General features: G+C 45.5%; 1 protein-coding gene across 2 annotated transcripts in view; it reads right to left on the bottom strand.

Moving 5' to 3' along the window:
* COL6A2 (collagen type VI alpha 2 chain) overlaps nucleotides 1–14,289 on the bottom strand; it is a 29,272-nt gene extending 14,983 nt beyond the window's left edge. The window contains exons 1-15 of one of the 2 annotated variants that reach the window (XM_068138202.1): nucleotides 14,045–14,289; nucleotides 9,228–9,362; nucleotides 7,753–8,351; nucleotides 7,184–7,204; nucleotides 6,422–6,487; nucleotides 5,818–5,871; nucleotides 5,662–5,706; nucleotides 5,462–5,488; nucleotides 5,164–5,190; nucleotides 5,018–5,062; nucleotides 3,393–3,446; nucleotides 2,951–3,013; nucleotides 2,630–2,692; nucleotides 1,669–1,758; nucleotides 250–312 (exon numbers count right to left, since the gene is read on the bottom strand). In XM_068138202.1, coding sequence (XP_067994303.1) covers nucleotides 250–312; nucleotides 1,669–1,758; nucleotides 2,630–2,692; nucleotides 2,951–3,013; nucleotides 3,393–3,446; nucleotides 5,018–5,062; nucleotides 5,164–5,190; nucleotides 5,462–5,488; nucleotides 5,662–5,706; nucleotides 5,818–5,871; nucleotides 6,422–6,487; nucleotides 7,184–7,204; nucleotides 7,753–8,351; nucleotides 9,228–9,333 — 1,323 coding nt within the window. In that variant the 5' untranslated portion in view covers nucleotides 9,334–9,362; nucleotides 14,045–14,289. The remainder of the gene's footprint in view (nucleotides 1–249; nucleotides 313–1,668; nucleotides 1,759–2,629; nucleotides 2,693–2,950; nucleotides 3,014–3,392; nucleotides 3,447–5,017; nucleotides 5,063–5,163; nucleotides 5,191–5,461; nucleotides 5,489–5,661; nucleotides 5,707–5,817; nucleotides 5,872–6,421; nucleotides 6,488–7,183; nucleotides 7,205–7,752; nucleotides 8,352–9,227; nucleotides 9,363–14,044) is intronic. The other variant, XM_068138201.1, reaches the window with a different exon arrangement.
* Nucleotides 14,290–22,016: the final 7,727 nt, after the last annotated feature.

The following is a 22,016-nucleotide window of genomic DNA, read 5'->3' as shown; positions in this document are numbered from 1 at the left end:
CAGTACTGTTTGAGTGTACAGCAGTGCTCCTTGAAGCAAGGAGGCATGATGATTGCATTCTCAAATCTTGTGGGTTTTTTTGGCTTGAAACAGTGTCAGGGCACCAGGAACAGTGCATAGGATCCACTGGGATCTGCAGTTCCGCTCTCTGTTGTGGAACAGTTCATAGATGGGAAGTAATGCATTGCACACACCAGTCCTAAGCATCTTGGGCTCATCTGCAAAGGTCTGGGTAGTTGCTTTACTCACCCTTTCTCCCTTGATCCCAGGAGTGCCTTTGCTGCCTTTCGTCCCTGGATCTCCACGTCGACCCTTGACAGGCACAGAGAGTCACATAAATCAGATGTGAAGATGGATGATACCTGAACAGTGACACCTGACTGCCCTGTGTTCTCCCTCCTGTCTGAAGAGACATCTCCTTGCCCCCTTAGCAAGCATGGGAAGCAAGGGTACCCATGCTAGCAGTACTTGGGGGAAGTTAAAGTCAGACTGTTCTTTCAGGATGATGGTCACCACAGTGACCACAAACACTTGTGGTTCTTTCCCTTAGGGATAAAGGCTCTGTTTTACTACCAGAGTATCTGGTGTTGCTCCCTCCAGCAGATCTCACACAAGGACACAAGGCACTTGGGTTCTGGGGACTTGGTGCTGGACGTCATACTGCTGGATTTTTCCAGGGAATGTCCTCTCTAACTGTGACCGTTTTAGGCTGTGCCTTTAAGAAAGGGACATTTGCTGGAACACTCTGGCTGAATATTTTGAAAACATTCAGATATTCTAAATGAATTTCATTGGTAGATTGGTAGAATGCAACGTTAAGTTTTAGTTCAGTTTGAGTCTCTGTTCCAGTCTGTTCTGCCTTTCCAGCCTGTCTGCTTCTGAGCAACTAGCCGGAGTCGACCTTGAGATAAGGAAACTAATCCCTGCATGCACTTTTGAAGCCTAACAAAATTTAATCTTCATTAATTACCCTTTCTCTCTCTCTAGCCCTTTTTGGGAAAAAAAGGGGACTGGGGGGAAAGAGGGGGAACCCTCCTCTGTCTGGAGGAGGGAGTTTTGTTCTGTATTACTTTCTTTGCTGTGTATTTCTGTATATATTGTAAATACTGTATATATTGTGTATATATAGATTTGCATTTCATCCTGCTTGTAATTATAGCATATCCTTTGCTTCTCCGACTGAGCTAGCTGTGGTTTCTTTGTGAGGGAGGGGGAACTTTCTCTCACCACCACACTAACTTAGTCCACAAATTTTGCAGTCCTCTATCACATTAGCTTGGGTCTATATGGCACTATTAATGACATGACATGGCTACAGTTTGATACTACTCTTTTCAAGGAGATTTAGCATAAGCAGCTCTGCACTCTGTGAGCTCCTTTGAGAAGCTGGAAGTTTGGGAAACTTGCTAGAGTACAGCCAAAGAGTCCCTGGGCATCCACAGAGGCATTTGTGGTTATATGGGAATACAGGATGTTTCTCTGAGGTGAAATTGTTAACATTAGGCTTAGCATCATGGAAAAGACAAGGAGATCAACACATACACATCTTGTGGGATGGAGAAATCAGGGCTGGCAGCCTAAATGGGGCAGACTCTCAGAGCTCATCTATGAAACTGCATTAGATTTCCATGGTGTACTAATTGTCCAGAGAGCAACTCAGACACTTACAGGTTCCCCTTTAGGTCCAGGAGATCCTGCTTCACCTTTTATTCCCTTAGTTCCAGCAGGCCCTTGAGCTCCAGGATTGCCTGGAAGTCCCTTGGAGAAGAAAAGGAAACACAGTTCACTGAAGTGAGATTAAGCTGCACACACACAATCCCCTTGTCTTATGTCAAGCAGTCCACCCCTGGGCAGATGTGTGAATGAGCACACAACTTAAGCTTCCACACACTCAACATGCCTACACATCAAGGACAAAAGGCTCCAGCCTTGGAGCATTATGATGCTGTGCCACCTTTTCTCCATCAATCTGTGCCAAGGATCGTCTTACAGCATCTGTCAAGCCCTGTCTAAAGCTGGATGCCTGTTTCAGCTTCCTTCACTATGTCTGAAGTAAATGGCCATCAGCATACCAACCCCTTGGTTATACCCTCAAGGGCAGAGGGTGCAGCCTCCATTAGATCTCTGATCAAATAGTTGCTAAACTTTACTCACATGAATAAAACCAGCCTGCAAACACTGGCACTGCCACACCAAGGAAGTCATGAGACTGTGGCAAGAGAAACCATGGCAAAACAAAGCCTTTCTACTCAGGGGAAGATGGGAAGAGAAGGAAAGATGCCGTGCAATGGATCAGCTAGAAAGGTAAATCCTCCTAAAACTGTTCTGCCTGCTTTTCTATGCCCTGGACAAACACTCAAGACTTATTCTCATTTTGCTCTGGGCAGCTGCAAGAACATGCTGTCCTCTCTCCTGTTGCCCACATGACATTTCCCACTGTACTGGTGTGCTCACCATACAACGAGAGAGTTCACTCAACCACCCAGGGGCTTGTGCTCTCTCCATGCCAATGGGCTAACTTTGGCAAGTGGTCATCTTTGTGCTGCTGTTGCCCCACAACAAGCAGTTGATACCTCTCCAACTCCAAGCCACATAGAGCAGAACTTAGCTGAAGGCTGCATGAACCTACCGGGCTTCCTTTTTCTCCTGGAGGTCCAGGGGGTCCGCTGCGACCAGGCCGGCCAGGATCTCCCTGAAACAGCCAGAAAGCAATGATTATTGCCTGTCAGCATGTTTCTGTGCACTGCTGCTGTGCACCATGAGGAGCTCAAGGAGCAGGGTCAGCAAGGCTCTTCGTTTGGCTCTTGTGTAACATGATGGGATCCAGATCCCAGAGCCTATGGATTCCGTAAGTACCAAAGGATTTCAGAGCAAATGCAGGCAATGCTATTTAGTTGTCCCCACTGGTGGCCCTTGCCCACACTACGGTCACTGTTCAGAGCCCTTGTACCTTTATGCCTTCATCTCCTCTTTCACCTTGGTCTCCTGCATCTCCTGGATAGCCATCAGGGCCCTACAGAGGGAAGAGACAAAGCCATTCATTTTGCAGTGGCAACAATATACAGTTTCCCTGAAGTATAAACCAACTGGCTTAGGAAGTTGCTCTAGAAACAAAAATATTTTTTGCTTGCTGCTTGCATTGATGAAAGCAAGAACTCCTCCTCTCTATGTGACGTGGAGCGTCACTGGGGGATCTCAGCTTACTTGCCCGTAGCAAAGTGGCACAAAAAATTCAGACTGGTCCTCATTTTGGAGATCCCAGGCCTGGGATCAGATCATGCAATTGGTTGGAAAATGGGTTGGTAACTTCCAGTTGGCCATCTTTCTACATGTGCAACTCATCAAGCTGCTACACAACTGATGTGTTGAATGAAAGAATAAAGCATTCCTACCTTGTCACCAGGGTCTCCCTTGCATCCTGGTGGTCCAATCCTCCCCAGCCTGCCCTGCAAAATAAGACGACACAGAAGCTGTAGGTGTCTGAAGGGATAATACAACTTCTCCTGTTAAGAGTTACCAATTTTTAACATCCTCTGCTGACCGTACCTGTTGTTAGCTAGAGAATAAACAGCAAGTGTGCAGAGACAGATGGAGAAGAGAAAGTAGTCTAAAAGCCCCAAGTAGTAGCATGGACATTGGTAGGAATTCAAGCATACTCATCCTGCCCATATTTCCTGGATGACAGGCACATGCCTGAGGCTGGATTTGTTGGTCCCTCATGTTCATTGTTGTGCTGGTCCTCCACCATGCATCTCATGTGAGAGCAGCTCAGATTCACTTTGCTTTCTGTCCAAAAACAGCTTTGCCAGCAGCACTTAGCTCACCCTGGCAGAGGTGTCTGCATGACTTCAGTGTTTTAGAACTTCATCAGGAATTTGAGGAGTGGGAAGGAGGATTGGTATTACCTTACAGATGTAATTGGCTGGGTATACAAGAAAGTGCAGAACAAATCCAGTGGACAAAGCCAGCCAAAATCATCTCAAATTAGGCTGTGCCACTGCAGTGTACCTGCATGGCATGGAGACCCAAGGGAGGCTGTAGCCCTCAACACTCATGGTAGAGTGTACAGAGGATTTCAGGGATTTTGTTGCCAGGTACTTGAACCTGGCTTTAGGGCTTTAACATTAAGAACAAGCAGTAACTTAGAGATGAAATTTCAGATACTCTGGCAAACTGCCTTGAAAATCAAATTTCTGCAAAGTTTTCTGCATACATGTCCTGTAGGGGTCAGTGACTCTCAAATGTGATAAAGACACCCAGATGACAATGTCCTACAGGAAGAGCAACCTCAGTTACACATCTTACTCCTGCAGACAGCCTGCTGATCACAGAATCACCGAATATTTTGGTTGGAAAACACCTGTAAGATCATCAAGTCCAATCATCAGCTCAAGACTGCCACGGCCGTTAAACCATGACCCAAAGTACCACGTCCACATGTCTCAAGCCTGTACCTGACACCTGCCAGAAAGCAAAAGCAGCAAGAATCAATGAAGCTACATCGATGTTTCCATTTCTACTCAGTAATTCTGAGAATCCTGATGGAAAAGTTAAGTAAGCACAAGGGCAAGTCCTTTGTCATGACTATCAGGAGTCTGCCTAGCCAATTCATTCAAGTACAACCACAAACAACTCCAGGCAGGTCTTAATAACATTCCCTAGCTCAAGGACTTCATCTAACTTTAGCCTATAGCAGGAAGTGTTTGCTGCTTTTCCATGAAATGTCAGCAAAGCCACCTCAGAAAGCTTTCTAGGCTGCAGGTATTGTCTGGCCCCATGAAATTCCTGGAACAGCTCTATGAATGATGCTGATGAAGGCTTAGAACTTCTGTGACTTGAATTAACTCATCTCCAACAAGCTCAAATGCAGAACAATATGCAAATAACTTCATAAAACCCTCAGTCAGAACACAAAGCTAGTGTGTGGGATGGGAGAAACAAAACATGTGGAGACAAGGGTGGGTAAAGAAATGGAACAGCAGTAGCCACATTACAGGGTGGTCCCAAGTGGTGTTACCTTCTGTCCATCAGTGCCATTCCTGCCAGCCAAACCAGGGGCACCCTGAGATCAAGAATAAAAAAAGAGGGATCAGTGATCTGTTAATGAGCACTCAAGGTGTGGCAGCTGGGACAAACCACGAGTTAGGAAATGTCCTTCTATACCCTCCGTCCATCAGATCCAATCTCGCCCTGCAGAAAGAAGAGGAAAAGAGTCAGCCAATCTGCCTGCATCCCTCTGCATTTCCCTCAGTAATAACATCAACACTTCAAAAGATCTTGAGCAATGCATGAAGACAGGTTTTGGGATGCTCCTGAAAACCCCTCCTCATGTCCACAATTATGTATTAATAGGGTTATTATTTTCCCCATTACAGCTAAACTCTCCATCTTTTCAACAGAGAGGTGCCCCTCCCACACTCCCCAAGTGCCCAGACATGCCATCTGGTCTCTTCTTTCTCACCTTCTCTCCTTTCAGCCCTGGGACACCCTAGACAAAAAGAGAAGAAGATGAACACTGTAAATGCCTGGAAACCAGCAGGAGTGGAGGCAGCTGATCTGTGCCTAAGGTCTTGGGTGGGAAACAGGCAAACGAGAAGTAGCAGAGCTTTACCAAAACTCAATGAATGCAAAGAGCTCCCTCACCAGCTATAGGATTCTTACCTTGGGACCAGGGTATCCGATCGGACCTTCAATACCTGGGTCACCCTTAAAGGAAGAAGACAGGGAGAGTTAGCTGGAGTGTGACAGAGATGTAGCCCCTGTTCACACAGGGGCAGCACTGCTGGCTGCAATAGAGATAGCTTTCCAAAAACTCACCTGTCGTCCTTTCAGCCCAGGGGAGCCTGGCTCTCCCATGTTTCCCTTTGCACCCTAAGGAAAGGAAAAATAACACAATAATGTAAGGAAGGACTTGGTGCTGACTGTAATAAAATGGCAATTTCTGGAGCACCAGGTTCACTGCAGCTGCTACTAGAGAGCTTCAGGCAGCATGCTGGCTGAGTAGGAGCTTCTGGAGAAGGCTGGGAGGGGCTGTGTGGTGATGGGGGCACACAGAGCTGAGGGCAGGAGAGTAAGACACCTTGCACACATGAGAGCTCTGCTTTTGAAGGTAGGAGGAGACAACTGCTGCCTCACTCCTGTTGTCCTCAGGTTCTGAGGTGTGGTTGGCCATCTGTGGTTGATATGGCCAATATGTGGATGCTCCTCTACACTGCTGTCAATACATCAGCCTTGGCCATGGACCTGAGACAGTGGTGTGCTGGCTGTGTGCTCCATTCATTGGAGCGTGGCAGTCTCCCAGGGCCAAGTCAGATGCTGGGGAGTTTTTTGCCATGCAGGTGCTGTACCTGTGAAGGCGGGATGTAGGGCATCCTGTCTGTGGCAGGCACAGGTATTATTCTCACAGGTTAGGGTGGCTTACCTTTTGGCCTCGGTATCCCTTGGGACCAGGTGGACCTGCAATCTCCAGGCAGCTCATCTTGTAGCACTGAAATAAAACAAATTAAACAGGAGGTGTAACCATTGTGCTGCAGCATGCTGTCTGCTTCATGTGCTGAGCCAGTATGCACCCAAAGCTCAGCTCTGCACCATGGCTCTCCATGTACCTCTCCCCTTGACCACACTATAGCTCCAGCTGGGTCAGAGTTGAGGCAGTGACAAACACACAAAAATGTGCTGCCTGTAAATTAAAAGCAGAAAGTTGCCATAAGCACATTAATTATGGCCTGGCTCTGGGCCCAAATGGAAAGAATAAATCTGCTAAGCATCAGACAAGGTAATGTGGGTTTGCACTGCTGGGGCTGTCAGGGCATGTGCACGCCCTTGGGAGCATCGCTCTGCACACTCTGCCCTGTGTATGTCAAACTCTGCCCAGGTGATACCAGTAGGGCAGGAGCTTCAGCTTGTGTAGCACCTGCAAAACATGCCTCCAAGGGCATGAAATTACTTGAATACATTGCAGGTGAGGAGGAGGCAGAGCGTGAAGAGTCCAACAGACCATTTTAACCACTGGGTAAGGGGACAAGTCCCCAAGCCCTGTATTGATCCATAGGTGGGCAGAGACCCATCCTGTGCAGCTCACTGCAAAATTCATTCTGCTACTTCCAAGTAGGAGCTGGTCTTCTATAGGAGAGGCAATTGAAAAGTGTCATGTGGCAATGGCACAGAGATGCTGCTCACTCACCTCTGCATAGGCTTCATGTTTCTGCAAAGGAGAAAAAAAAAAAAAGAGATAAACAGAATCAGTTAAGGTGGTCACCAACCAAAAACCACACTGTAAGGGGGAGAAGGTGGTAAAGGTCCCATGCTTAAAAAAGTGTTCTCAGCAGAATCCCTGACTAACAGTGTATCATATATTGTGCCTCAAAGTCCCTGCTGATAGTGAGTATGTCTCAATGATGCACTCTTCCACACTCCCCTAGATGGAAAGCAGAATGGAATATGGGTCTGGCCTTCAGCAAGTGCCAGGACTAGGGTGGTTAGCCCACCTAGACGTGCCAGGGAACAGAGGCATGAACTAGAGAGTCCTGGTTAAGCATTCAACCAGGGAAATCACAGATGCTCAACACTTTTTTTGGCCCACAAGTGCTAAAGGACATAAAAGAGGCAGAGAAAGAGTATGGAGGTTTTCCCTAGTGAAAAGTGCTCTCAGGGATCCTGCCAAAGCCCACTGTGGGGTCACTCAGAAAAGCATCCCCTTGATCCAATGCTGCTTTCCTTGTCCCTCCCATTATACTCCCTGCACCTCCATACCATAGCTTGGATTATCCTATCGATAGTGTTGACATCGATGTCCAGGGTGTCTTTCTGGGTGATGGCATAGTTGTTGCGGTACAGCTCATGGGGCAGGTTGGCGATCTCCCGCAGCCCCTGTTCGTAGACGTTGTCACTGGGGGCCACCGCAAAGAGCTTGATCCCCATGTCTCGTGCCCTCTCAGCCTGCACCTTCATTCCCCCACAAGGGCTGCCAGTGACATGGCCATCGGTGATGACTATTGCAAAGTTCACACCCGAGGCCATCTGGGTCTGGATCTGCTCTGTCATGTTTGAGATAGCGCAGTCTGTGAAGGTGCCCCGGCCAAGGTAGTTAATAGCTGACAGCCTGGGGAGGTATATGTCTTTGCTGCTTGTTAAAGGGCTGTAAATTTCCACCACATCAGAATAATGAAGTCCACCAAACTGCCAAGTGATGTAGACTTGGTTCTGGTAGAGCTCACTCTCCAGTTTGTCAATGAACACAGGGATGAACCGCTTTATTTGATCCACGAGGCTCTGGATAGGCACAGTCTGCAGAGCAACACTCTCCGAGGTGTCAATGATGAAGTACACATTGATGGGGCAATTCCTTTTTTCTGCATGGAGACAATTATTCAGACCATTTCAGAACATTGCATGTGCCACTGCACACCTCTCACTGTCTCTTAGAAACTTGGACCAAGAAGCATATATAGACAGCACACAGAGTTGTGAAGAGAGCAAACCACAGTGCAAGGCTCCAGGTTCAGCTCCCTGCAGGGCTGTTACAGCTCTTACTAATCAGGACTTATTTCCACCTGCATTGGAGGAGATTGGGAAATGGAGGACTAAGTGCCAGGTTTAAAGGTGTGTGACTTTTGCTCTCCTGCACTGAATTTCTGCCAGGCTGATGGTTTCTCTGTGCTTTATAAACATTTTCAAAAAGAGTGAAGAATCTTTCTGTGAAGAGTGTGATATTGGAAAAAGCACAGGGTCCACCTATCTCTAGCAGCAACATCTGTGTTTGGGTCAGACTCCAAAATCCTAAGATCTCCTCAGTACCAAAACAGTCTTGCAAATTCTCACCATTTTTTGTAAAAGTGAGGCTGGGCACATAAATCACCTTCTCTGCATTGCAACTGGGAGCCACTGAAACCGTCCGATTCAAGGCAGACTATTATCTGACATCTGATACAAAGCTGGGCTTTCTATTTATTACTGCATTAGCTGGGAGAAGCCACCACTGGCAGTCTCCAGCTCTTCTGTCTCTACCTCTCTGCACGACAATGTAAACCTAAAGATGGGAGCTTTGGTGGAGGATGGCATTCCCTACACATTGCTCACTGCCCCCAGGACGCTGCCCAGGAGCACGAAGGCGCAGGAGGAGTGCAACGTTCCATTGTCGCTTCCTTGTGAGCAGACCCTATAAACTGAGTATGGCCATTGGTTTCAGTGAAACTGCTGCCTATAAAGGAGACAGATACCCAAATTACCTGCACAGGAGGTAGGACTGACATCTCCAGGATCCCCATCAAACTGAGCATGGAGAGGAACTAGAGTCACACAAAGGAGAGTGGAAAGAAACACTTCTCGGAACATCTCAGCAGTTTTTCTGGATATTTAGGTGCCTGTGGGAAACCACAAGTTACATGTTAAGCACAAGATACAACCTCCTAGCTCTTCTGGGAAGATAAAAAGTCAGTTAATGCTCCTTGTAAACCCTATCTGTGAAAAACAAGACCTCTCCATCACTGTGACACATCATGGGGCCACTAATGAGATTTTATATTGACTTGAAAGCTAAGCAATTCACGTATATCCTTTGTTGTGGTACAGGTGAATGACTTAAAACTGCTTTAGCTTCTCTGTCAGTCTGAAGGGAGGGCTCAGGTGGCATAACTACTGGCAGTGCATTAGAATCTTCTGATTGCATGGTTTCTCTCCAGATGTGTCTGGTAGCCCCATGCCTGCATTGACTCCATTCCTCCTGAGCCACACAGATGTAAACATCTGTGCTCCTCTTTTCTTGGCCAGACAACCAGTAAAGGTGTGTAGCAGGTCCTTTCCACCTCCAACACATCATATGGGTGTGGTGATGCCTCTGTATACTAAAAGGGTACAAATTCTCCTGCTTTTAACTGCTTTTTTGTTTTTTTTTGTGGCCTGCACAGCCCAAAGAGTGAAGAGACAAATAAACAAGCACTTGAAGAAATATACATCTTCACCATTTGACCTGTCACTGGGCATCTGAGGTCCAGTTGCACATGGGAATATGTTTTGTGCAGGGTTGTGATAGCTTAAGTAGCAGAAGAGTTAGAGAACTAGCCTGAAAAGTTCTTGAGAATGTATGTGTGTTCAGAGGAACCCAGGATTTGGAAGGATATTCACAGACAAAACCCGAGCAACATGTCAACAGCAAAGAACATGGAGGAAAAGGCAATGGCCACCTTTATGTCTAGAGGAAAATAGCACTAATCAGCATGGCCTCTTGACAGCACACAGAACAAGTGTTGTAGAAGTGGTAGCAGTATAGATGCTGTTCTGCTTGGTGGTCAACTCAACACAAGCCAAAAAGTGGCATGCCTGAGCTCTTATGAAAAGAAGGCCTGACCCCAGTCCAGAAAGGCTTTTTTGGAGGTAACTCTTGGAAAAGTCAAGACTTGGGTGGACACCAAGAGTGCATTTGGTTCATTGGCAGTGCAGGAAGATGGCAAACTAATAATGCATCTGAGGTGCTGCTTCACTTCTGTGAGAAACAGCATTACCTGAAGCAAACAGGCAGCTCAGCTCTCACTGTGTCTCTCTTGAGACCTCTCTCCACATAGTGACCAACTACTCCCTAGGTGGGACATGTCCTGTTCCAGTTTATACTGCAAGCTGCAGCACATCAAAGAATCCTGCTAACTTCTCTAGGCTGGTTCATATCAGTGCTACTAATATCCATACAGCAGTGACAGCCTTCCTCCTTGCTAAGGTTTGTGCCTGTGCTAGACAGAATGCAAGGGCCAGTGCTCATGCAGAGGAAGGAGAAACCCTCCTGCTCTTTAGGGATCTCTTGGGTGGATCAGGCAGCAGATCTAAAAGCTTTGGGAATACCAGCCTGAGGTGCTCCATGGACATGGCTCAGCAAAGCCCTCTGACATTGAGAGCTTCTCATATGCCTCCAGCTCAGCACCCAAACATCCCTACCAAGTAACTTATGGGTCCTTTTCTGCCCACTCCAGCTCAGAAAGGCTGCACAGCTGCTTGCAAACACCTGACTGTGGCCTTGTGAAGTCTCTACCTAGGTCAACACAGCTCAACTGTTCATTGCAGTGCAGAGAACAGCAGAGGTATCACAAGGATAAAATACTTTAATGCCATTTAGGTGCATTTTAGTTCTGATCAAGAATTTCTCCCTCTAGTCTTATTACAGGCTCCCCTCACCTTGCCTTCCACAAAGCAGAGCTGTAGGGCATCCTAGTCCCTTGTAGGACACAACAGCTTTGTGCCTTCAGAGAGCACCATTTTAGAGCTAGTCTTTCATGACAGCTGAGAAAGCTGGAGACATCAGCTTTTGGAGAGGCTGGGAGTACTTGGCTTTGGCCAAGTGTCTGACTCACAGATCACTGTGTCCTGAGTTTAACCATCTCCCTCCCTCCTGCCATGTGTGTGTGGGTGGGAAAGGCACTGTGCAGAAGGGCTGCTTTCCAGGCAGAGCTACAAGAAGCAGCTAAACTGCAGGGGCAACCAGCTCTAGCACAGTACTGCCCCTGCCCACAGGCCTTGAGGCTTTGGACCAGGTCAGTGAGGCACCATGGCTTTTGCCTGTACATGCAGACAAGGCTAAAATGTGACAGATGAGAACACTAGACACACACCACTTCTCTGTGGTTCTGCTGCACATAATCTCCTCTATTCCACTTTGTCACAAGCATTTTCTCTCCTTCAGAGGGGACCTCTGCACCTTGAGCTGTGTTAGCTTCCAGCTGTACAAGAATTCTACCTGCTGTTAACAGTGACTGGACACATGGTGGAGAGGCTGCTGGAGACCCCTCTCACAACCTAAGTGGTCTCCAAGGCTAGGGAGTGTGACAATGCTTAATTTATCATCCTCAGAGCCCTAATAGCTGTTATGATTCTCTCACAAATATCATAACATTCCTTAAAGCTCCACCTCCTGCTGCAAAACACTGAAATGGAAGTCTCAGACTTCCTCAGCAAAACAATGTGTTTCAGACTGCTGCATTTTCTGGATGTTGAAGAAAATTTTTGAATGCTGACAGTCAAAAAACTAATGGAAAGAGTAAATTCGGAGCTGACTGATTAAGTTTGTACACTTGAGTCTGGGCCATCCTGTTGCTCTTTGACCTTTCTATCTCTGCAAGAGCAGGACCATGATATTACAGAAGAGCAAGGCCTTAATAGGGTTTCTCTTGGATTTTTCTAGTTCCAGCATTTGCATTTTGAGTGATGCATTATTTCCCCATGAGAAGCACACAGAGAAAAAAACAAACAGTAGGAATCTTTAGCCATGTTTTTGGGTCCCCTGAACAGATTTTGAGGGCACTGCTTTGCATCATCCTCCCTGTGTTAGGGTCTGTGCTCCTACTAATTGCCTTGGGTGCTCAGCAGAGAAATGCAGCATCCTCTCTGCTGCTCCCTCACTCAGATCTCAGGTGACCTGGCTGTTACCTATATAACTGCAAAAGTATGTGACATTATCTACAGAGAGGCCTGCAAAAATTGTGATCTTGCAGGAGGATCTGAGCTTTCTGATGCTAGGTACCTCTTCCTGCCTTAAGCAGCTGAACCAAATGTAAATGACAAACAAATGACTTGGAGCTCCTTCAAATGTGCTAATTACAGCTGGCTTGTTTGCACTCTCACACCTGATTTTCAGATAGATCAGATTTTAATGCACTAGAAAGATCACCTCAGGTCCCTGGCCAGGCAGAGCCATTGTCTCTCTTATCCCCCACGCTGATGTTTCTGAAGTTCCTTCTGGTGTGTCCCCACTCCAATATCACAACCTCTGTTATAGCCGAGAGAGTCATTCCCTAACTCTGCTTGCAAGGAGCTTATTCAAAGCCACAAAACCTGCATTACTCTCAAGAAAGGAGAATTACGTTAGCTGTGTCACATGCAGAATAAGGTCTGAAACTGCCCTGCTGCTCTGACATGGACCCAGTCCCAACTTTTTTTCCATGGCCCTGCCCAACAGGTGGTGTATGTAGTGCCACACACTTGTGCAGGCAATATTTGACTCTACTCAAATGTTTGCTAAATAAAATCAGAATGAAACAACGTCCCACTTGGAACCAAAACTCTTACAAACGCACCTCCACGTTCTCACCTTTGTGTGAATGATTTGCATACTGCATACAGAAGGAATTACAGTGTTTGTCACACTTGCCACCCAAACACACCTGGATGTTGAGCCCCTGGGTACACCACCCAGGGAGGTTTCCTGAGAGCTGCTGGCAGCTCTTCTCCACCTTTCCTATTGCAACCATGCTGTACTTTAGCCTGGGGTAAGCCTAGGCCACAGAAGTGCTGGAGGGAGAAGTGCCTGACCCAAGGAGGATGCTACAGCCCTCAAAGTGGTAGCTCCAACACCCAGAAACCTCCATTTACAACATCTGTGCTGACCCCTACCACCAAATAGCATAACTGGTCCAAGGAGGCAAGCACAATGGCATTTCTGAAAGGGCTGTTATACCCCTCTACCACTGTAAAATAACTTAAAAAAGGAGGTGCCTTGTGCTGATGAAACTTGAGGGATATGAATGCTAGATGTCTTGGCTTCAGCTGGGACAGAGCTAATTTTTGAAGTTTGAGCTAAATGTTAAATGAACATAAAACCACATTTTAAACTTTAAACCATAACAACAAGTTAGCCTAATTAATGTCTTCTGAAATTCCAAAAATCAAAGAGGACTTGATATAGCAGATCAGTAGTTCTGCAGCCCAGCAGCAGGCACGGCGCTACCTCTGTGACCAACCCTTCATTCTGGCTGCTGAACTCGGCTCAGCTGCCTCAAGGAAGAATTTAGTTCAACAGGTCCCCCCACAAGGGATTTTCTAGACCCCTGGTCCCAGCAGTTGAGAGTCCGTAGCTCATAATACCAACACCTGGAAAATTCTCCTGGAAAAACTCCCCAAAGCTAAGAGCAAAGCAAAAGTACCCCTTCTGGTCCAGTCTAAAGACAATGTGCCTGAAAGGAGCAGCTGATTCGAGAGGTCAGAGCCTGGCTCCCGAATTCCTGCCTGGGGAACCGACAGGAAACAATTCCCCAACCGCTGTAGAGTAGAAGGAAACTCTGCCTACCTGGAAAACGAGGTCATCCAAATTTCCTCTAAAAAGCCTCTGAAATGTAAGGGAAAAGCGGCTTGGCTGGTATCAGGAAGCCTCTTGCATCCTCGGCTGGGGAGTGAGCTCCGGGCTGTGGGTGCTCGAGCTGGGCGGGGAGGAAGCAGCAGAGATATCTTCTACACCGTCCTTCTGCTCCTTCTCAGGCTGGACCTGCTCCTCTCTGTTCCTCCTCCTTCAAAATCAGGCTGAGTCTCATCTGTAGTAGCTCAGCATGTCCACGGAGAGTCACTGTGGGTCTACTGACACCTCGGGACGTTTCCTCCCACCGCACCCCTCCCAGGGATGGGCGAGGTTCTCGTCTTTGGAGCTGAAGGCATTTTTGTTTCAAACAAGCTGAAAGAAGTTTCCCTTTTCCATGATGAGAGGCCCCTTTTCGTGGTTGGCATTGCTGCCCCACATATTTATACCATCAAATAGCGTTCCTTTTTCTTTCCCCTGCTGTCCTCCTCCTCATCCCATCTTAGCAATGTGCCCTGAGTGGAACAAATGAAACAAGAACATTTGAAAAAAAAAAAAAAACCAACTGGCTTCTTAGCCTATTCAAATATCCAAGTTTTGCTCAGAGTCAATCAAGTCTGAATACTACCTCTTTTGAATAATTTCTGGGGTATTTTTTATTTGTTGGGGGGTTTGGTTTTTGCATAGTTGTTGGGGGGGAGAGGTGTGTTTACTTATAATTTTTTAATTCACAGATAGTTTTTAGCTCTGCTAAATGAAAAAAAAATGAGGGCAAATGTCCTAATAAAGCAGGGGGAACAGCAATGTCTTTCAGGAGCATGGCTTGTTATGCCTTGAGCTATGACTTTCTGTCTCCAAGCTTTTGTTTAAATGGGGAGTGTGAAGGGAACAGAATCAGGCCACAGCTGCCAGACAAGATAATTGCAATGAGGAAACCCAATTGCATTCTTATTTCACTCTACTGACTCCCAAATAGTAACAAAAGCAAAGGATTCATCTCAGGAGATCTCAGAATGAGCTGCTAACCCACCAATCTTGATCTACGGGAATGTTGCTCAGGCTGTTTGTGTTTATGGAAAACATCTGAAGTACCAGGTGAAAATAATAAACCTAATTCTGTGTAGCTCCTACTGCTTAAAAGGGGACATTTCTGGAGTACATTCTCTGTCAGCATCTTCAGGAGTCTTCTTAAAGGTCTTTTCTGGTGTAAATGATTCTGTGATTGATACTCAAGCAGCACCCATAGGAGCCACAGCCATAAACTAGAATTTTATGTGCCTGTTTCCTCATTCACCTCAAAGCCCAGAAGCAGGACTTGTCCTGTGGCAAGGGAACACTGAAGAATAAACATACTTGAGAAACAAGAACTTTCTCAACTATTCCTTGGAAGAACAAAGAGGGGTTTTGTGGGAACATCCCTTGCCAGGGGTACTCCTGCAGCTATAAATGAGATAGTTGCTTTTCCTCTGGAGCATCTTTAGTGAAGAGGAGGGGCCCAGCTTCTGACAACCGTGATTTATCAGACACTTAGACAAGGTATCTAAGAAAAGCATTCTCCTTCTAATAACCCAGAGTATACACCACATACCAAGCCATTTCTTTTCATATAATCATGGAATTATTTGGGTTGGAAGGGATGTTTAAAGATTATCATGTCCAACCTTCCTGCAGTGAACAGGGAAATCTTCAACTAGCTGATCAGGTTGCTCAGAGCCTCATCCAAACTGAGCCTGCTTGTTTACTTTTTTTTTTTTTTTTTCCTTTTGACTACTTTGCTGCTGTGCCTTAGCTCTCTTGTGTCCGTGTGTACCCAACAATGTTGCTTCTAGTCCACATTTCTAGGTGAATATACCCCTGTAGAATCTGTTTGTCCAGGATGATGCCTTATGACAAACAACTGGACAGTACATCAGTATAACTGATAGCATTAAAGATCTGGGACAGTTCTCTGCAATTGAGTTTTTGTTCCTGTCAATAGTATGAGAACACAGGAAGGTTTAGAGGAAAATGGATGTGGGGTAGGAACTTTATGACAGTGCCAGAATTTTATCTAACATCTTGTGGTGGGTTAACACCTTTAAGGTGTTAACCCACCACACATCTTTTTTTTCCTTTCATTTTTTTCTTCTTTGTAAGGGGACACAAGATTGGCAAGACATTTTTTTTTCTGTGTGCAGTGATCCTCTTTTATACATGGTGCTGGCTACACATGGAGGTCTGTCACTCCCTTTCACTCATGGGAGCCCTCTCTGTCCTTTTGCTCCTCTTTCTAATGAATTGTGTTTTTCTCCTTTCAGTGGAAATGAAAATCCAATGGAAAGATTTTTACTGAGAATGTGCATGGATGTGGATTAGCTGCTCACCCCCTACGTATCTGACATGCATACTACTATTGCTGCTCACAGAACACACTACACACTGACCAGATATTTAGTGTTCCATCACATTTAAAAGGATAAGAGAAGGGATGGACTGAGGTGAAGAGTAGAAAGAAAGAAGGGGAAAAAAAAAAGAGCTTGATTTTATTCCCTCTTCTATGACTATATATGGAGTTTGAAGTAAGGAAGTCAGTAAGGCATGGATGACTACTATTTAATTTACACTCCCTTACAGACTTAGATGTGATTTATGGTGTATTTAGTTGTTACTCTCTAAACTATGTAGCTGGTCCTTTTACTTCCCCTCCCCCCCCCCCCATCTGAGTTGTAGCCCTCAGCAGAATGCAATCTCCTGTTTTTAAATCACATAGATCTATTTGAAACAGCTTTATGGGCCTACTGTGTTTCTCTGGAAACCAGCTACTGTAGATTCTTTACATCTGCAACTGCATCCACCCTTCATGTGATTTTTGAGATTATGCAGTGGTCTCCAAGGGTCTTGCTTCCTGAATATGTGAAGAGAACCAAAAATGAGGTCAGGATTGTTAAGTGCTTAGTGAAAACAATGAATGCTGATTTTCAAATATTTGTAAGCACACAGTTGAGAATCTCAGCATTTTCACAGGTGGCAAATGGGAAGAGGGATTTCACGCTACAACTTCTGTAGTTGCCATTTTCTGAAAACCTTGCTCCTTAACTCAATTCATGCAACACATTTGTATTTCTCCCTCACAACAGGCAGACTCATGCTCCCCTGAGGTTCAGGGCTGGAATTCTGCCATTTACCTTGCAGACTTCTCCTGCCACCTTAAGTGCCACAGTCTTGTACTCCCTGCAGATAAGGCTGCCTCCAACATTCTTGCTTTCAGTCAGTTCTTCCCTGTGTTTGAGTAGCAAGTCCAAGAAAAGCATCTCCCCTAGTCAGTTCATTCATAACTTCCACCAGGGAATTACCTTCAAACAATTCCTGAATCCTCTTGCAGTGGTCATGCCCAGCCACCCCACTACTCTTCCAGCAGATAGTGAGGTGGTTAAATCCACTCATAAGTACCCAGGTCTGTGGCTGTAAAGATTCCTCCAAGTGCCTAAATAAAACTTCATCCACCTCCTCTTCTCCATCAAATGGTCTGTAGCAGACACCTACTAGAACATCACCTGTGCTTTGAGAGGCCTTGAGCAGCTGAATCTAGTTGAGAGGAGTCCCTGCCCACGGCAGGTAGGTTGGAGTAGATGATCTCTAAGGTCTCTTCCAACCTGAGCCATTCTATGATTTTATGATTCGTGTAGACACTGGGTGCAGGGTCAACTCCCTCAGGACACATCTCTAGGTCTTGCTCTTTCTCCCCAGTGCTCAGTAGAAGATGGCTATTAAAGAAAGAAAAGAAGAAAATGTGGCAAAATGAGACGCAAAGTGGAGTCTTTCTCAAGGGGAAAAAAAAAGGTTCATTTGATAGCATGATTTAGCAGCATTTCCTGGTATTTAGGCCATTAAAGCCAACTGCTGCAGGATGTTTAGAGAGTCATCACAAACACACTAGAGCAATCTGAGGCTTTGCAAACTTTTTTCTATTTTAATATTGTGGTGTTATCTTTTAAGTCCCCTATGCCACTGCAGTTCTTACTTACTTAGTGCCCCACTTTTGCACGCAGCACTTGCATGCTCATACACTGTTGTTGGCTAACACACCAGAAAGTGCTGTTTGGGGTTTCTAGAACTTTATTTTAAACAGCCCAAAGTATTTCTCAACCTTGGGAAGCATTTTTGAAGCCTTACCAGAGACAGGCACCTATCTATGACGTTGTGTCATAAACTGTGTCTTTGGAGCTCAAGATCCTTAGAGGATGTTGACATGTCAGAGACTGTCTTGTTTAGATACAGTGATGGGAAAGTGAGCAGACAGAAATGGAGGTGGTAGTCCCCCGTCTCCCAGCTGGTCCCACACTGCACGGGCACCAGAGAAGCTGATGGGAGCCAGTGGGGCATTGTCTTGATGCAGCTTGCTTTTCTTAGTGGATCATGGTCCCATTTTGGTTCTGCTCTGCACAGCAAAGATTTCCTCATGAGAGACCACTTGAGAGAATGGCATGCTTCAGGCTCTCCCAGCTGCATGTTACTCCCCTCCAAGGCTTTGCTCCTGCAGCCAGACATAAGCCTGGTTCCCCATAATTTCTAGCAATGCTCCTGAAGCATTCATTTAGACCTCACTGGTGTGGATTCAGATCATTGCTGCAAGTTTTATATCCCTTCTGCTCAAGATCTCCCTTTCCAAGAGTGGTTTGAGTATACTGGCTTAAAAAATGCCAAGGGTGTTCTAGAGATTCTGTGCCAAGCTGCCCTTGCTGCACAATTTATTTGGGTTCTTGAAGTTTACCCTTTTGAAATTGAGACTATACTTAGGGACTTGTTAATATTTTACCTTCAATTGCTCAGCTCAGGCTTGGTGTCTAGAGTTAGCTTTTCTACAGTGTCCTAATGGCTCATCACTTCTGGAGCTGCTGCCTGCCAGTAGGGACAAAGCTTCCAGCTGACCATTTCTGGGTCTCCTCCACACTGCACAGTGTATAAAAAAAACAACTTGGGCATTTGAAATGCTGTTTTTTTCCTACACTGTGCAGTGTGAAGGAGACCCAGAGTGAGGTTGCCTGAGGGTCTCCCACAGGTGCCAGGTAGAAGGAATACAAGATCATATGTGACCCTAGCAATTAAAGAATGGGTGGACAGAGGGCAGAAAGAGTGGAAAAAGGACAAACAGAAACCCTTTCTCCCAGAATGCTTCTCCTTTTACCAGTTTCACAATCCTTGCTTTCTGATGCTTTCATCTCTTGCAGCACATTTTTTCAATGCAGCCAGTTAAGATGGTTGAGTTCCAAAACTTGCTGACTCATTGGGAAGAGCCTTTGCATGGTGAAGCAATTTCATTCCAAGCTCTTTGGCAAGGCAGGACCTCAAAGAGGCAGCTGATGCCTCCGTGATCTGCAGTACATGCTGGATAATCCCCAGCTATCTTTGTGGAGATTTCAAACCATTTTTAGCCTAATAGGCTAAGGTAGGGAAAGAGTTAAGGCACATTTTGTTTCTTTGGGGCTTCGTGGTGAAATACAGTGAGAGCAGAATGACCCAGCTGCATTTGTTTTATTTTCGTGTCACCAGAGAAACAAGAAGGAAAAACTTGCAGTAGTGTTTCCATGAAATTAAGAGAAAAAAAACCCCACATAGTTTATAGAGGAAACCTCATTCTCCTCCTCAGACTCTTACCAGTGATGGTTCAAAAAAAATGTGCATTTTTCAACTTAGTCACATCCCGCCCCACCCACGGTCCTCAACACCATGTACAGACCTAAGAAAGGGATTTCAGTTTCCTCCTTCTGCTGATGAACTTCTATCTAAACATTTACTTTTATTTTCACTGCTGGAGCTGGGAGGTACTGCCTTCCCATGAAAGGACTACTCTGGCTAAGGTTACAAATAAAATATAGACTTTCTCTGTTAGATTTCAGCTAACTGTATGAATAATATTCCCTCAAGACATATTCATTATATTGAACCATAAATCTGCTGGGGGACACTTTTGCAATGACTAATGGGTATAAATAGAAAGGAAAGGAATTAATTAATGCCTTATCCTGGGAAAAGAGGGGGATGAAAAGGGGAAGGAAAAAAAAAAAGCCTTTCCTCTGAATGGGGAAAGGGTATGGCAGTGTGGGCTGCTGAGCTGGGAAGAGGTCGGCCCTGGTTGGAGTGACTTCCCTCAGGAGTCTGATGGCCTGGTAGGGACACCTTAGGGCTCTGCAACTGAACTGATTAATTTGAAATGTGAATCTTGTCTTTAATCTCAATTTTGTCTCTGTAACCACACTGTTCTCCTGCCTTCAGGTCTTAAATGCTTCCAATGTCAGCTCTTGTATGGAGTTGAATCTTTGGTAATTCCCATTTCCACTGGACCATCAAAATGGAACTAAAAAGAAAACATGAAAAAAACCCCAACTACCCTCGAAGCCAATGCAAGACTCCTTACTGGCTTTAGGGACCTGTGATTCAGATCCAAAAGTAAAATCTGTGGCTACAAGGTTATAACTTGTAGTCAAAGATATTCACCAAATAACAGCATTAAGTTTAGCTTCTTGAAAAGCCCTAATCCCCACAAAACTCCAGGAGGTGGGAAGTCCTGAGAAATTAACTTGGCTGTCCTCACAAGGGTCCTCACAAATGCGAGCTCAGGTTAATACTGAAGTCAGCAGGTAATGTTTGCCACAACAGCATCATGCTGGTGTACTGGTTGTAGTACCTGCAATGCTGCCTGAAAGAGGTTTGCCTTGGCTCCCAGAAGCACAAAGCTGCTAAAAAACTTTCTCTGTAGTCTCTTCCTAACTTCATAGTAAAATTTAAATTTGTATCTCAGAGACATTAAAGGAAAATACCCAAATCAGAGGATCTTTCGGATACAGGCAGCAATGAGGCAAACAAGGCTGCCTAGGGAAGTGGTAGAATCAGTGCCTTTGGAAGTGTTCAAAAAAATGTGTAGATGTGGTGCTTAGGGATATAGTTTAGTAGTGGACTTGGCAGTTTTGGGTTAATGGTTGGACTTGATGATCTTGGATGATCTTTTCCAGTTCTTAATGATTCTATGATCTGATTGCTGCTTGCATGGTTAATGGTTGGATTTGATGATCTTGGATGATCTTTTCTAGTTCTTAATGATTCTATGATCTGATTGCTGCTTGCATGGATCAGTGGATTGGTGGGCAAAAGGCACTGCACAGATTTATTTTAGAACTGTATCTAGCTGCTCACTAGTGATAACGCCCCCCAAACTCTCTGGAGGATGAGTTCAGTCCTGGAGCAAGGGATTCTATTATGACCCTTTTCATGACCTGAATACAGGCCCAGTTTGTCACAGGTTAAATTAAAAATAAATAGCAAAACATTGAGCAAATTTGCAGTCATAATGATTTGCACAATAGAATACAGAACACAAATTTTGCAGCTAATTCAATTCAGCATATACCACAGACATACAGATGTGCCTCTGAACTGGAGACCTCTGAAATCCGTGCCCACCTCAGCCACCAAGTCATGAAAAAAAGCCCAGCCTCCAGTCCTCCATGGACTGATTTTCTGTGCTGAGCCCTCCTGGGACTTGCTTGCCAGGGTAGAGGCTTCAGGGAACAGCCCCTCTCGCCGGACATCCCTGAGCGTGGTGGGCAGACACCCAGCTGCTGTTCCTCCTGTTGCAGAGCTGTTCCACTGCCTGATGGCTGCTGCTTTACACGTATTTGATGTGAATCCAGAGAACGCTGTGCAGCTCCCTGGGTCACGTATAGCAGAACATTTCTTGTGTGTTTTTGGCACAAAACTTAACATCCCCTTTTCCCTTACACATATGTTTGAATTTTTGCTCCAACACAAAACATTAGAGGTCCTTGTTTCGTTTGTAGCTATAGATAGACTGATGCTCAAGAAATGTATAGTTGAGTAATAAACTTTCCTCCTGGCCAAATACAACATCACAATAAAATTCCCCTCTCCTGGCAGGCAAATCTGCTCCTATTAACAAAGGGAATGGTTATTTGCACCAAGTATCATAAAAATT

Source organism: Melanerpes formicivorus, unplaced genomic scaffold (genome assembly GCF_026170545.1).
Source record: "Melanerpes formicivorus ecotype bairdi unplaced genomic scaffold, bMelFor1.0.p_v2 SCAF_5, whole genome shotgun sequence".
NCBI lineage: Eukaryota > Metazoa > Chordata > Aves > Piciformes > Picidae > Melanerpes > Melanerpes formicivorus.
The sequence above is the reverse complement of the archived record's forward strand: the minus strand, read 5'-3'. Positions and strand labels throughout refer to the sequence as shown.